General features: G+C 43.8%; 1 protein-coding gene across 1 annotated transcript in view; it reads left to right on the top strand.

Moving 5' to 3' along the window:
• GREB1 (growth regulating estrogen receptor binding 1) overlaps positions 1-13879 on the top strand; it is a 121251-nt gene that overhangs the window by 101114 nt on the left and 6258 nt on the right. Inside the window, exons 28-30 of the mRNA XM_077291440.1 lie at positions 4127-4345; positions 5719-5854; positions 9318-9518. Of these exons, the coding sequence (XP_077147555.1) occupies positions 4127-4345; positions 5719-5854; positions 9318-9518 (556 nt within the window). The remainder of the gene's footprint in view (positions 1-4126; positions 4346-5718; positions 5855-9317; positions 9519-13879) is intronic.

Genomic DNA, 13879 nt, shown 5'->3' on the forward strand with positions numbered 1-13879 from the left:
ATTTTTTTCCTCCCCTTCATCCAAGAGCCATAACTCTTTTTGAATGACACCCTTCATCATTCATTTTTATCCATTCAATGTCCTGGAAAAAAAATCCAAGTGGGATAAAATTGCTCAAAAGATGCAATTTCCCAATAAAATAAATACAGTATTAACTTGTGTCGCTATTTTCTGAAAACTGTAATGTTTTCATTCAGTTGTATGAGGTGAAGTTTTTACTCATATTTTGGGGTACATACGACATTTTTATTGTGTCTAATTGCCTTTTTATGTGGTATTATTCTTTATGGCATGTACCAATCAGGTTTATTAGTTTTATACCCACATTTTAATAGTACACACTTTTATGGATGCAGCGATACTCATTTTAATTTTTTTTAAATTTATTTTTAATGAAGAAAACAGAGGGTGATTTGAGTTTTTATACATTTTTTATGCTTTCTATATTTTAAAAACAGGTTTTTTTACTCTTGTTTTGTAGTCCCCTTAGGGGACATGAACCTGCGATCGTTCGATTGCTTGTACTGCATTATATACTGCAATGTCACATTATGGCAGTTCATGTTAAAAATCAAAGTCTTAGTCATGGAAACCACATGGATCTTCAGCAGACCACTGCCTGTCATGACAACCCATCGGCACCTTGCTATTGCGTCATAGGTGGGGATGATGGGTGGGTATAATAACTCGCCCTCAGGCCATGTGCTGTAAAAGCCACTGTGAAGATTAACAGTGGCATTTAAGTGGTTTACAGCAGCGAATGGAGCTCGGCTCTGCTTCCTTCTGTTAGAGGCAGATCCTGTCTGTTTTACACAGCCATCATCTGCCGGCAATGTTGCAGGCTCAGGAACTGAGCCTGCACCAAAAAAGGGGACCTGACATATAGTGTAGTAGTACGTCATTTTTTTGTGAAGAGTCTCGATACCAAACAAAGTCTATGATTTCATAACATGTCTCGAATGATTATACAACAACATACATTATATGCTAAAAAAAAATGCAAAAAGCAATAACTAAATAAAATATGAGCTCAGCTCCGGGGGTGGTTACTGGAGGAGAATCACATTTTATGGTTAGTTAAAAAGAGTGCACATACTGTATAATAATGAAGCAGAATCAATACTGGTTTTACGCTATTTTGGTCCTCAGCTCCTTTGTTGACGGCACTGTGGGCGTCTGTGAGAAATCTTCCTCTGGGCATTGTGAATTAATGGCTGCATAGATAGTAAGGCATCATCGGTAATATAATTGCAGCTATTAGCTACCAGGTACCATGGCTACAATTACGGGCACACCTCGAATTCTCCTGGGAGCATCTTCATTTACAAAGTGTTTCCTCTGTATATTCAGAATTCAGCCACCAACATCCTGCATCCAATGTCTTAAAGGGAAAAAACTGTAGGGTGACTACGATCTGTAGACGGAGTTCTCCATTACGATCCTTCTCTAGGAGAATGACGGGAATTGTTAATGCAATTTAATTACAATTAAAGAGCTGTGAAAGTGTCATCAATTTCCACGACGCAAACTGCATAGTTTATGAGATAGATTTCTTAGACCTGATGAGACTGGTGTACTTACTTCGAAACACAAAGTGCATGCGTTAGTAGATAGCGTCTTTACACCTGCTGAGGCTAGTTTATTTGCTTTGAATATCCACTTTACATTGGAGGTATAATGCTTGATAAAAATTTAAAGCAATCTCCCATCCTGATTGACAGCTACTCATTGTCCCTCCTCCCTGCTGAGATCTCTCGCTGCTCGGTGCAAGCTGCAGCTGTCTTTGAGGCTATGTGAGTGGCGTCTCAATACTCGTGGACTTATCAGATTTCTCACTCTTTATCTGGAAACAGTAAATGCTCGTTTTAATATCAGGATTATACAGCCATTCTTGCATGTATTTTCAAAGTAAAAATACCAGCCACATCAGGTCTAAGAGATTTATTTTTTTTAAATGCCACTTATGTTGTTACGTTTGGTGTGCTGTATGCTGTAAAATCCAATCAAATAGCACCGCAGATCTAAGCATCTGGACCTGTAAGTGTAATAATTTATTTTTTATTTTTGCTTACGTACCATAATTTGGTAAGAATTAATATATTGGCGTTAAAGGGTACCTATGATTTAACTTGATTTTTTATATATTTTTTGTATACCTAAATGTGAGGGTTATTGTTCCTAGTCTCCCATCAATTTACTACAAATTAAAGTATGTACAGTAAGGCTTATAAAAAATAAATGTAAATAATAGGTACCCTTAAACCCAAATCTACTAATTCTTACCAAATTATGCTTAGGCCTCTTTCACACTTCAGTTGTTTGGCGTCAGTCTAAATCCGCCATTTTCCTCAAAAAACGGATCCGTTTTTTTTTTCGACGGATCCGTTTTTTTCCCCATAGACTTGTATTAGCGACGGATTGTGACGGATGGTCATCGGTTCCAACCGTCATGCGACGGATCCGTCAAAATTTGGCGGACGTCATCTAGACATTGACGGTCATTGCAACGTTTTTTGTCTGCGTTGAAATGTCGCGTCCGTCATTTCATAGAATGGCCACCTATGGGCGACGGATCCGTCGCGACCGTCATTTCGGCGGATCCGTCGCCCCAATCCGTTTTTTCAATTTTTTTCAATTGCGCATGCTCCAAAAAGTATATACAACCCCCGAGTAACGGATCCGTAAAAAAAACGGATCCGTTACATCCGTTTTTTCAACTATTGTGACGGATCCGTCGATCCGTCATTATGTCGGAAGTGACTGACGCCAAAAAACTGAAGTGTGAAAGAAGCCTTAGTGATCCAGATGTATGGTGCTGTTTACCTGGATTTTACAATGTAGTGTTGACATGAAGGAACAAAGAACTTACTGGTGAATTTAGAGTGGCTTCGTCACACAAAAGGCATTCTTTTTTAAACAAAATTTCTTACACTCAATGAGACTGGTGTACTTACTTTGGAAATCCATGTTAAAATGACTTTATAATCCTGTTATTAAAATGAGCATTTATGCTTCCAGTTACAAACTGAGAGCACTCAAGTCCAAATGTATTCAGTGCCTACCTACCGGCCAGCCTGACTGCTGCAGCTTGTACTGAGCAATTTGAGAGCTCAGCAGGGAGGAGGCACACTGAGGAACTGTCAATCAGGCCAGATGGATGAAGATTGTGATTAAACTTTCATTAGAGGGTTGTTCCTATCTCCAAGATCCTACCCCAATATGTAGTACATGTAATAATAATAATAATAATAATAATAATAATAATAATAATATTAGCAAATACCTCCAATTAGAAATGTAGTATCATTTTTCTGATTAGCCATGTCTCTTTCCTCATGTGCAGGCATTGCAGGACCTTCGGTATCTATGGTTATGACCACTAGCAAATAGTTAATTAACTTTCACTATATCAGTAACCATGGATACCTAAGGTTCTGCAATGCCTGCATTAGAGGAAAGAGACATAGCGAATCAGAAAAACTATACTACATTTGTAATTGGAGGTATTTGCTAATATTATTATTATTACACCTACTACATATTGGGACCCTTGGTGATGGGAATACCCCTTTAAGGATTACTCAGCCATCCTGACATAGATTATCAAAGTAAGCACACCAGCCTCATCAGTTCTAAGTGATCTATCTAATAATGCACGCAGTTTCTTTAGTGCAGTGTGCTGACAGATCCACTTTAACAGCTCTGCTGGGTTCATACACCAGTTTGATTAAATCTGTAGATTGATTAATTAATTAGGTAAAACCGTGTTCTCAGTGCAGAGGGCATCAGCGGTACTGTAAAAACAATACGTATTTGTACCAACTTGCCAATGTCCACAACCATGTAGTCTCGTGGACGCTGGCTCTGCCTGTCCATTACTTCCATGTTAGCATGTGATATAATGACGTGACCACATTGTCCTCGGATTGGCGAATGCGATGGTCGCACCGACGCGCTGAGATGTGACAACCGGGTGCTGACGTTACAAGTCCGGCGTGAGGAGAGCGTGCCTACTGATCCTAATCTATGCAAAAAAAAGCATAAATGCTAAAATAATAAACGGAAAAGTAAAAAAAAGCCACATTTTAACTTGTGACTTGTGGGCTTTTTTCTGACGATCCCCCAGGGATTTCTCTTGGCATGAAAGAAACGTGTCTCTGAAACACATCCTGCAACACGTGGAGGCCACGCAGAATATTGCCCAGTATGCCATGCTCGGGATGAGGAAATGGACAAGTAAGACCAAAGGTGTAGACCTGACGGACCCCTTCTCCCGCTGCCACCTCCATGACTTCATTCTCCTCAATGTGGACCTGACGCGGGACGTTCAGTACAACCAGAACAGGTAGGTGGGCTGCCAACTTACCGCTACACGGACCCTCAATATTGTTTGTACCCAAGTCACATTGCTTAAGTCTCTGAGGGAGAGAAAGCGTTAACTTTTATTTATCTCCATTTTATAGAGCCGAGGCTGCCATTGTTCTGTAGTTACCCTGCGCCCATAGCAACAGCCGCCCTCCATCCTAGGAGTTACTATATAAAGAATGGCGTCCTGCTGCTTGTCCGGCTCCTCCGGCCGAGGCACTGAAGGTTATAGCAGCCGTCAAGTGTCCTGGTCTTATCCCAGGTGCCTATGAGAGCGGCAGCCATCCTTTATCTTCTCAGCTCAGGTGTCTACAAACGTGGCACCCACTGAGAAAGGCCGGGGGATGATAGCGAGCGATGAAGATGTGATGCACACATTTTTTTAAATCTGACAACTGAGTTTCCTGCCTGTGTTCTTGATCCTAATTGTCAGAATACAATTAAAGGAGTTGTACTGTGAACACAAGGTGTCGCCTTCCCTTAGGATAGGTGGTAACTTGCTGATCGGCGGCTGCCTGACCTCTGGGACCTGCAGTAATCGGCAGAACGGGGCACTTTGACCCCCATTAAAATGGAGCATACATCGGCTTTTTTCAGCAGCTCCATAGAGAACGGATGGAGAAGCAATTGGGCATCTGACCACCCGCTCCATTTTGTAATAGGGATTAAAGTTCCCCCTATTGCTGATGGGTGCGTGACCCCCATCGATCAGTAAGCGATCACCTATCCGTAGGACATGACTTGTTCTCAGCGGACAACCCCTTAAAAATACGTTTTTATGACGACATTCTGTTAAAAGCCCTCAGGAAACTTACTTCATGAAATCATCATCAGTCAACGCAATAACTGAATAACAGCATGGGAGCATTAGGACGCCATTTTGTCATGTCATGTCTTCGTATATAGCATTTTTGTGAGGTAAATTATGATATATTTGTTATGCACGCTTGGCCTCGCTAAACACCACACACTTTTCGAAACTGTGAGGAGCCGGAATTTTTTTTTCCCATTTCTTAGTATGATGTCATCCAAAAGTACAATTAATTCTGGAAAAATAAACAAAAATAATAAAGAAGTAATGGCACTTGAAAAAAACGAATGCGCAAAATAAAGAAAACTGACCAGACAAGAATAGGTTAAATTGATTATTTTCCTATTATAGGGCCCGGGCTTCCTATGACGCCATACTATAATATCTTACTGCATATCCCGGGTGTATAAGTATTCGTGAGCGTTCAGCCTTTTGCAGCAGATGGCTGTGGTTTGCGAGGTCTTCTATCCTTGTCTTCTAGACTGGGGCAGCGTTCGGCTTCCTCGTGATTGATATACCTGTCCTTGTGTTTGCCATGTCAGGTTCACGTGTGATGATGTCGACTTTAATCTACGAGTGAACAGCTCCGGGCTGCTCGTCTGCCGCTTTAATCGCTTCAATGTCATGAAGAAGCAGATTGCAGTTGGAGGACAGCGCGCTATGCATATCAAACCAAAGGTAACGGCAGTCACAGTTCCGCCGCCCGCAACCGGGATCTCCGAAAGATGTTTTTGTCATCCTGGAATATAAAAGGCGAGCACCTAATGAAAAGGTGGCAACAAGGGGCAGGATGAGGTCAGAATATAAGGCCGGGTCGGGTGGTGTTTGGTATTCATTCTCTTGGATAAGATCTGAGTTTCAGACATGTAGCCATGCTGAATATTCAGGCTGGCATCAGACGCCAAACATCGGTCCATCCTTCAGGCGGCCTATGATCTGAAGACGCTCTATAGGTTACAATAAAAGGCAACTGAAAGGCTCAAAAAAAACCAACAGGCAAAAACAACAAAACAGTGCAAAAAAGACACTTCATTGCTATGTGCACACGACGTCTTTTAAAATCAGGAGAACCTATCGAGTTTTTCAAGCTAAAGAAACTTCAGGAAACTCTGGACTTTTTATTCCTGGAGCGTTTCCAAGGGCTTTTTTTCTGAAATTTTTCTACCTGTGATTTTTTGGGAGGGTTTTGTACAGTTTTTGTACTTTTTTTATCGTCTTTTTTGTTGTTGTTTTTTCCTTCTCTATTGAATAATGAAGAAACCACTAGCATCTTTTTTTAAAGTAAAAATTATGGCAAAAACACTGCAAAGACATCCGGGTGTCTTTTGAGCTTTACCCATTGACTTATATTGCAAAGTGCAGAGCGTCTTCCAAGCGGGTAATTCCAAAGAATGGACATGACACTTCTTAACTCTTGGCGTTTTTAGAAACCGGACGTGGTTAAAAGACATTCAAAGGCCTGAACATGTTCACATCAATTCATTTTCATGTAAAAATGCAAATATTCATTCTTTTGAGTGTTTTCTGACAGCTTTTCCATGTGGTCTCCTCAGCGGAACCCACCTGACAAAGACATGGTGGTGGTGAGCACATAGCACATGGACTTCCATTTTCTACAGAAGTGAAGGTCCCAGAATTGGACCCCCTGTCAGATTCGAATATCGATTGAAGTTTAAATGGGATCTAAGTGGTTCATTTTAATAATGTGACCCTTGGATTAAAAAAAAAAAATGTCATACCCCGATCTAGGTCACGCTAGATTAATTTACAAGTGGACATGTACAGTCGGAGGATTTGCTCCTTCAGTGGTTATCTCTCTCGACTCACCTCAGCTTTGCACTCCTGTGTTCTCCACAAAAGAGTCGCTTCCAGACTCCTCTGGGGACGGCTTTCTCCTTGGTGAACCAAAAAAATTGGACCTTGAAACTGAACAGGCTGGATGCTTCTCTTCCCCAAAGTCATCTGTCAGGAGATCTTCAGGAGGGTCCTTCACATTAGCCTGTCGGTCGTTCCCGATACGGCCAACTTTGTGTATGTGGGCTGTTAGATTCAAGCTGTGAGAGGGAGGAGGACCTCATGTCTCAGCTTGTGTGTATGGAGGGGAAGTAGAAGGGGAGACATCGGCTTGCTTTAGACCACCCATAAAATCAGTAACATCAAAATTTAGATAAAAATGATGTGGAGTGAAGCAAAAATCGAGCTATGCAGATCTTTTCTGGCTGTATTAAAGGGAATCAGTCAGCAAGTTTTTGGTATGTAATCTGAGAGCAGCATGATGTAGGGGCAGAGACATTGATTCAAGTGCTGCGTCTGAATGCTGCCATTTTAATGCAATCCCTGTTTCCTCTGCTGTAGATCTAGCAGAGTTCTGAATGCTGAGCTCTGTATAACCCCGCACCCACCGATATGACAGCTTTCTACATTGTACAATGACAGAAAGCTGCCAATCCGTGGTGGGGGCGGGGATACACAGAGCAGTTGACTAGGAGGCACAAGACAACTAGTCCTGTAGTGATAATCTCCTGATGATAAAACACTGATTTTATCGAAATAGCAACCGACTGACAGATGACTTTGAAAGGAAGAAAGATACGGCTTGATAATTTTCAGCTGTAGATTCCTTTTGTTCTGCGGTGAGATAACATGCTACCAGATGATTCTGGCAGTGTCTATATTGTAGAACACAGGAACACTCATATATAGGATGGAGCCAGGAGAGAATGTATCTATTAAAGATAGGGAGGTGGCACTGCTATTGGGGGGTCTATACTATGTAGGATGGGTGTAGTAGTATTTATTTGATACTCGCCACTATTTTTCCCTGTGGTGTCACTTTTTGGGATGACTGCTGCAGCTTTGTCCTGTAAGTAGGTAACTTGGTAGTAGAATGGTTTAAAGATGGTTCAGGATCCAGTGAGTGCGCTGTTATCCTGGATGTAAATTCTACTAATTAACACAAATAGTTGAAGTAAGTCAGGTTCTTTATTGATGAGCATAAAATGATTGACAAGCCAGTTTTTGGCTTCGGATTTGAGCCTTCATCAAATGTGTCAGGAGACAGAACTGTCGGCTAAATGATTCTTCAGCTGACAGCTATCTATCGTGAATATGGGCTTTTTGATGGAGTTATGATAGAAATGCTGTAGATTTATCAGTTCTCTGCATGCTGAGCTCTGTATAATCCCACCCACATCACTGATTGGCTGCTTTCTATGTACACTGTTCCTAGGCAGAAAGCTGCCAATCGGTGGTGGGGGCGTGTTTGGACTACCTGGCAGCAGGTTTACTAGTCCTCTAGTGATAATCTCCTGCTGATAAAACAGTTTATCAAAACTACAACAAGCAGCCCAGTAAGTGACACACTTCTAAAATCAGGGTCTCTGCCCCTACATGATGCTGCTCTCAGATTAAATGGCAAAAACCTGCTGACAGATTCACTTTAAAGCTACGTTCTCATCACATTTATCTTCTATATTTACTATGTACAGCAGGAAAGGTCCAAACTTACTTCTAAAACTCTCTTATCTGGCAGAAGGTGGAAGAGTTACCGTTTTGGTCCCTGTTTGGCCCTAACACACTGGTACCCTGGAAAGTCCTGTAAAAAGCTTACATATAAGAAGTATATATTTTTTTATATGGCAGCAGATTGCAGGTTGTGATATCTGTTTTACATGACCTTTCCAGTAGTTTTCGCAACATATCCATTAAATGGATTCCTATATAGGATGACATTAGACAGCGGCATCCATCACCCATAGGCCATAATTGCATCAGCGCGTTGGATACTTCAGGAAAAATTGTACAATATATCTATTATACAGTCTCAGATTAGTTTATGGGTGCTGGGAGCCCTCACCGCTTTTTAACCCAGTGGAAACATAACCTTAAACACATCTCTAGCTCCCTAACTGTATTTTTCAGTCTAATTTATTTTTTTTTTTCCTTTTTTCCTGATAATGTGTAGTTATTTTAGCACAGGAGTTTGTCATGGCTCGGCTTTAAGTTTATTTTTTATAAAAATTACCCTTTTTTTTTTTCTCCGCTCTGCAACCGACCTGCAAAAAATAGCAATGTAATGTGCAATTTTATAGTAATTTCCTGATTATTTGGATTTAATTAGTTCTCTGGATTTCTCCTCCAGGTCCAGGATTCATCACTGTCTGTTTCCTCGGCTCACTACATCTGCGCTCCTGACAGCAAACACACCGCCCTGGCCGCCCCCGCTCAGCTGCTGCTGGAGAAATTCCTCCATTTCCACAGTCACCGGTTCTTTCCTCTGTCTGTGAATAATCGCGGCCACCCAGTGCTTGTGGTAGATTGTTACCTGAACCTCGGACCCCAGGTACATACAGCACAGTCTTCCAAAAATGATTCAAGAGTCGACCCCTAAAATAAAAAAGGCATTTCAATCTAGGGGAACTTTTGTTTTTTAACTTTTCAGTAGGGGGAATAGGGATCTTTAACCCCATCTGGACACCCCCGGTCCAGCCCAGAGCATCCCCTATGGGGCCGGGTTTACCTAAACTCCGCTCCTCATGGTCCGGTACTCCTCAAATTTGCCCCGATTGTTTCTGAAAATTAAGGATTGTTCTGGCAAATTTTTGGAATAGCTGACAGTTATGGATCTAATTTCTACCTCCGCTCCCCCCCCAAAAAAAGTTCCAGTTTATTTCATAAGTTTTGACTGGTATTTCAACTCTGCATCAGGTTTACAATGAAAAACCCTGGGGTTTTTTTACCTTGAAAAATCCACCATCCGGCGTCAGTGTAAAAAAAAACCCTTAATTTTATACCTTCGAAAATTCTTCATTCCTGCAAGTCCAGATACCGAGGTCTCTTGACTATAGAGATGATGCAGTACCAGAGGCAGTCGTGTACAAGAATGGAGCTGATTCTAGAAGTAAAAACAGAACCTATTTTCTGATTTCATTAAACCACACATTAAAGGGATTTTTAGTGGAAAAAAACAAATAATATTGAAAAAAAAATGAACAAAAATAAAATAAAAAATTCTATAATAAAAAAATAAATAAATATAAATATATATATATATATATATATATATATATATAGTGTATGTATATATATATATATATATATATATATATATATATATATATATATATATATATATATATATATATATATATGATCTGATACTGAACTATATACGGTAGATTCTTCGAGGGTTATGCAGCGCCCCAGAGTCCTGGTCGTTGCAGTACTGTGGCTCCGCCGCTAAGGGGGGCTATGGTACGTCTGATGGCACTGAAGGAGTTCATCTGACCAGGTATCACATACACCAATACATTTCACAGTCGGGCCTCCAGGGGGAGCTAAGGGTGCTATTTATTAGGCCACTCCTCACCACTGTGGGTAAACTGGGGGTCAGGCAGGAAGTTAGTCAGAAAGCTGACTGGGTTGGAACCAGGCAACACCTGGTGGCAGAGGGTGTTGTGGGGGAAGATTCGGTAGGGTCCCTGTCAGGTTTGGGACCCTGACACAGGCCTGGCAACAAGGAAGAACGTCACGGGACCATGCCTGCTCAGCATAGCGGCGGTGCCCTAAGGAAGGATTAGAAGCGAGATATATTGTGCTGGGTGAGAAACGAGATCAAAGCAAGAGGAGAAATACCAGTAGTAGTCGTGCTGTAAGACCGAGGCAACATCCTACTGAGGCGCACAACCGGCGGCCGGAACGCCGAGGAAGTATTTATATATCTAGCTCCAAGCAATACTTCAAACCAACGGCAGGACAGTCAGTCTCAGGCAGGCTGTCTCACATACATCACCTATGAAGATATGGGGGGCGCACTAGGAGAGGGGCGACTCTAGGGTCCCGGAAGAGCTCCGAGCCTACTCGTCATACGGGTGCCGTCCTAACCAGAACATCAGGGAGGGACGGAGGAGAAGAACATCATCCGAACTAGTTGTGAGGGAACATCAGAAACAGACACAACAGTTGTGGGGTACTATCCCGTAAGCACAGCAGGGGAGGACCACAACACATAGCGCTAGCAGGAAGGCACAGATTTCCACCTGCAAAGAGAACTCTGGAGGTGCCATTGGACCGGCCGGACTTGCGCAGCCTGGTGAACCGTATTCCGGACTGAGGACCCAGAGACCTTCAGTAAAGAGGTAAAGAGACTGCAACCTGGTGTCCTCGTTATTTACTGCGACCGGCACTACACCGCACCACTACCACCATCTACATCTATCATTCACTGTACGTCGCCTCCCCACCAGCAGGGTCACGGACCGGGCCTAGCCACCGTGACAACCCCAGAGCAGAGACTCAGAGGCCCGGTACCGGGTACCCCTCGGCCCTGCGGCAGTGGGGGCGCTACAACTTGGCGTCACAAACAGGATCTACTTAAGCCTGAAGAATCAGGTCATGTGTGCCTTGGAACTGTGATTTATTATACTTGGACTGTGATTTATTGCAAAGACTGTGCCGCGCCATTTACCGCCAAAATCCGCCGCCATTACAGCGCTGAGGGGAGCGCAGGAGAAGAAGAAGGGCGTGGAGTGGACGTGGACAAGCTGAAGAGCGCGAAGGACAATGGCCGCCCAGTCTAAATATTTCTGTGTCCTGAGGACGTGTCCGTCAGCAGCCGAGGTCCGCCTTCTGATCCTGTTTGGAGGGTGGAGACCATGGAGACGGGGCCGCCCACGAAAGAGACCGCGGGAAGAAGATACTGGAGAGGAGATAAAGATGGCGACGCGGAGAGCACCGCGTGGGGATGACCCGACTCGGCATGGAGCCGCATCACTGGACACAGCCTCGGAAACGCCATCATTGCGGGGACTGGCCCTCCCGGAACCACCGATGGGTCGACCCAACTGGCAAATGTCCGAGGAGTGTGTGGCCGCAGCCGAGGCCCGACAGATAGCACACCACTTGGAGGCTGATGCCCGCGTGCTTGCTCGGCTGGGCCAGGCCACGGAGGTCCGCCTGTCTCCGGTGTCCCCTGCTCCTCTCAACCCGGCCGCGGCTGAAGGTACGCTGCAGACACAGGGCATGAGAATCCTGCCGGAGGCCGAACACCTGCGGCGTTTGATGACAGCGTGGCGGAGCCGGCCCCAGCCTGCAGCCCAGATTGACCTGACCAGCGCGGAAGAAACCCCGCCGTCACACTGGGGTGTAGTGGTGTCCTTTAACTCCCGACGCGGAAGGGGAGTTATACAGGAGATTGGGGAGCCGCTGCAGGTCCATGTACACCGGGAGGAAGTGGAGCCCTGTGGAGGAAGGTTCGCTCACGATCTGGAGCCAGGTGACGCTGTGACCTACACCAGGTGGAGGAGGGAAACAGGTGAAGCTGGCTGGATCGCTCGGGGCGTCCAGCGGTGCGTCGCGCTCCAGGCCGCTGCCGGAATATCGGAAAACGAACCCCCTACTGAAAAGGCAACGGAACCTGTCCCTGCGGAGCAGCGGGGAACCCGGACCCACCATGTACCCTGGGGGCGTGCCGGTCCATCGGTGAGAAGGGCATCACGGCGAGGAATCCTGTCCTTGCTGGGGCAAGAACCGCTCCTGGGATCGGCAGCGCGACCCGTTGGTCTGGTGAGGCCTGGAAGGAAACCACCTTCTGCACCACAAGAGTAAGATCTTAAAACTCTGCATAATATGTAAATAGTTCTTCAAACTGTTTGTTTTCTGCTATGTTGCTGCTAAAACCCGTCCAGGGTTAACTCTTAAAGGGATCCCTTTGTTGACCCGGGATCCCTATTGATTTTTGGTTATTTTTCTACTTTTTGTTTCCTGTTGAAAAGAACTGCTGAATCATGAACAGTGCATGATACAAACTGCTTGTAAATAGTTTGCACCTTCTTAAAGGTGCTTCCTACTGGTTTTACTTAAAGAAGGACTCTTTGCGAAGATACCACACCGGAGCCTTTGCTGAGTATGGACTGGTAGCTTGAGAAGATGCGCTACCTCATAAAGACTTGGTCCCCTCTTAAAGGGGATGTTCACCTGTGTACTTACGAGTAATACTGCCTTAAAACAGTAAAGTGATAATGATGCCTTGAAAGAAAGTAATAATGTTGACATGTAAACGTTAAATGTAACCAACTAGTTAAATGTGAAAAGTGTTTGATAATGTTGATGGAAGAATGAGGACAGAAAGTGAACCCGGGCGGGGTTAGTTGGTGAGTCCTCCTAGGAGCCATATAGAGATGGCCTGTTGATCCTAAACTGAAGGAAAAATGATATGTTCTATACTGTGTATAGTAGTTGAAAAGGCAGTAGGCCCGGGCTGAACGGGGCGGTCCTGTAAAGAAAGGAGAGGCAGTAGGTCTGGAGCCGTTAGGACAGGCGGTCCTGCAGATTTAAAGAAGGAGAATGAAGTTAATTGCCTTATAATGTGTTATAAGAAGGTCTTTAGTGGATTCAGAGTGTACATCCTTAAAGGAAAACGTTGAATTAATGTCTAAAAATGTTGCACTTAGTAGAATACCCGGTTGGGTAAAGAGAGTTATTTATAGAAAAGTTATTTAAAAATATTTAACCAAGTTTGTAACGTTCAAGTGTCCTCACCTCCCATAAAGGGAAGCTCTGTTCAAATATGCTTATTGTTATCGCACTCACAAAAATTGTATGTCATTTGCTAACCTGTATTGTTGTTTTCTTCCCAGTCCCGGAGTACTGGATTTAACCGGGGGGAGTGCAGCGCCCCAGAGTCCTGGTCGTTGCAGTACTGTG

Source organism: Ranitomeya variabilis, chromosome 2 (assembly GCF_051348905.1).
Source record: "Ranitomeya variabilis isolate aRanVar5 chromosome 2, aRanVar5.hap1, whole genome shotgun sequence".
Lineage (NCBI taxonomy): Eukaryota > Metazoa > Chordata > Amphibia > Anura > Dendrobatidae > Ranitomeya > Ranitomeya variabilis.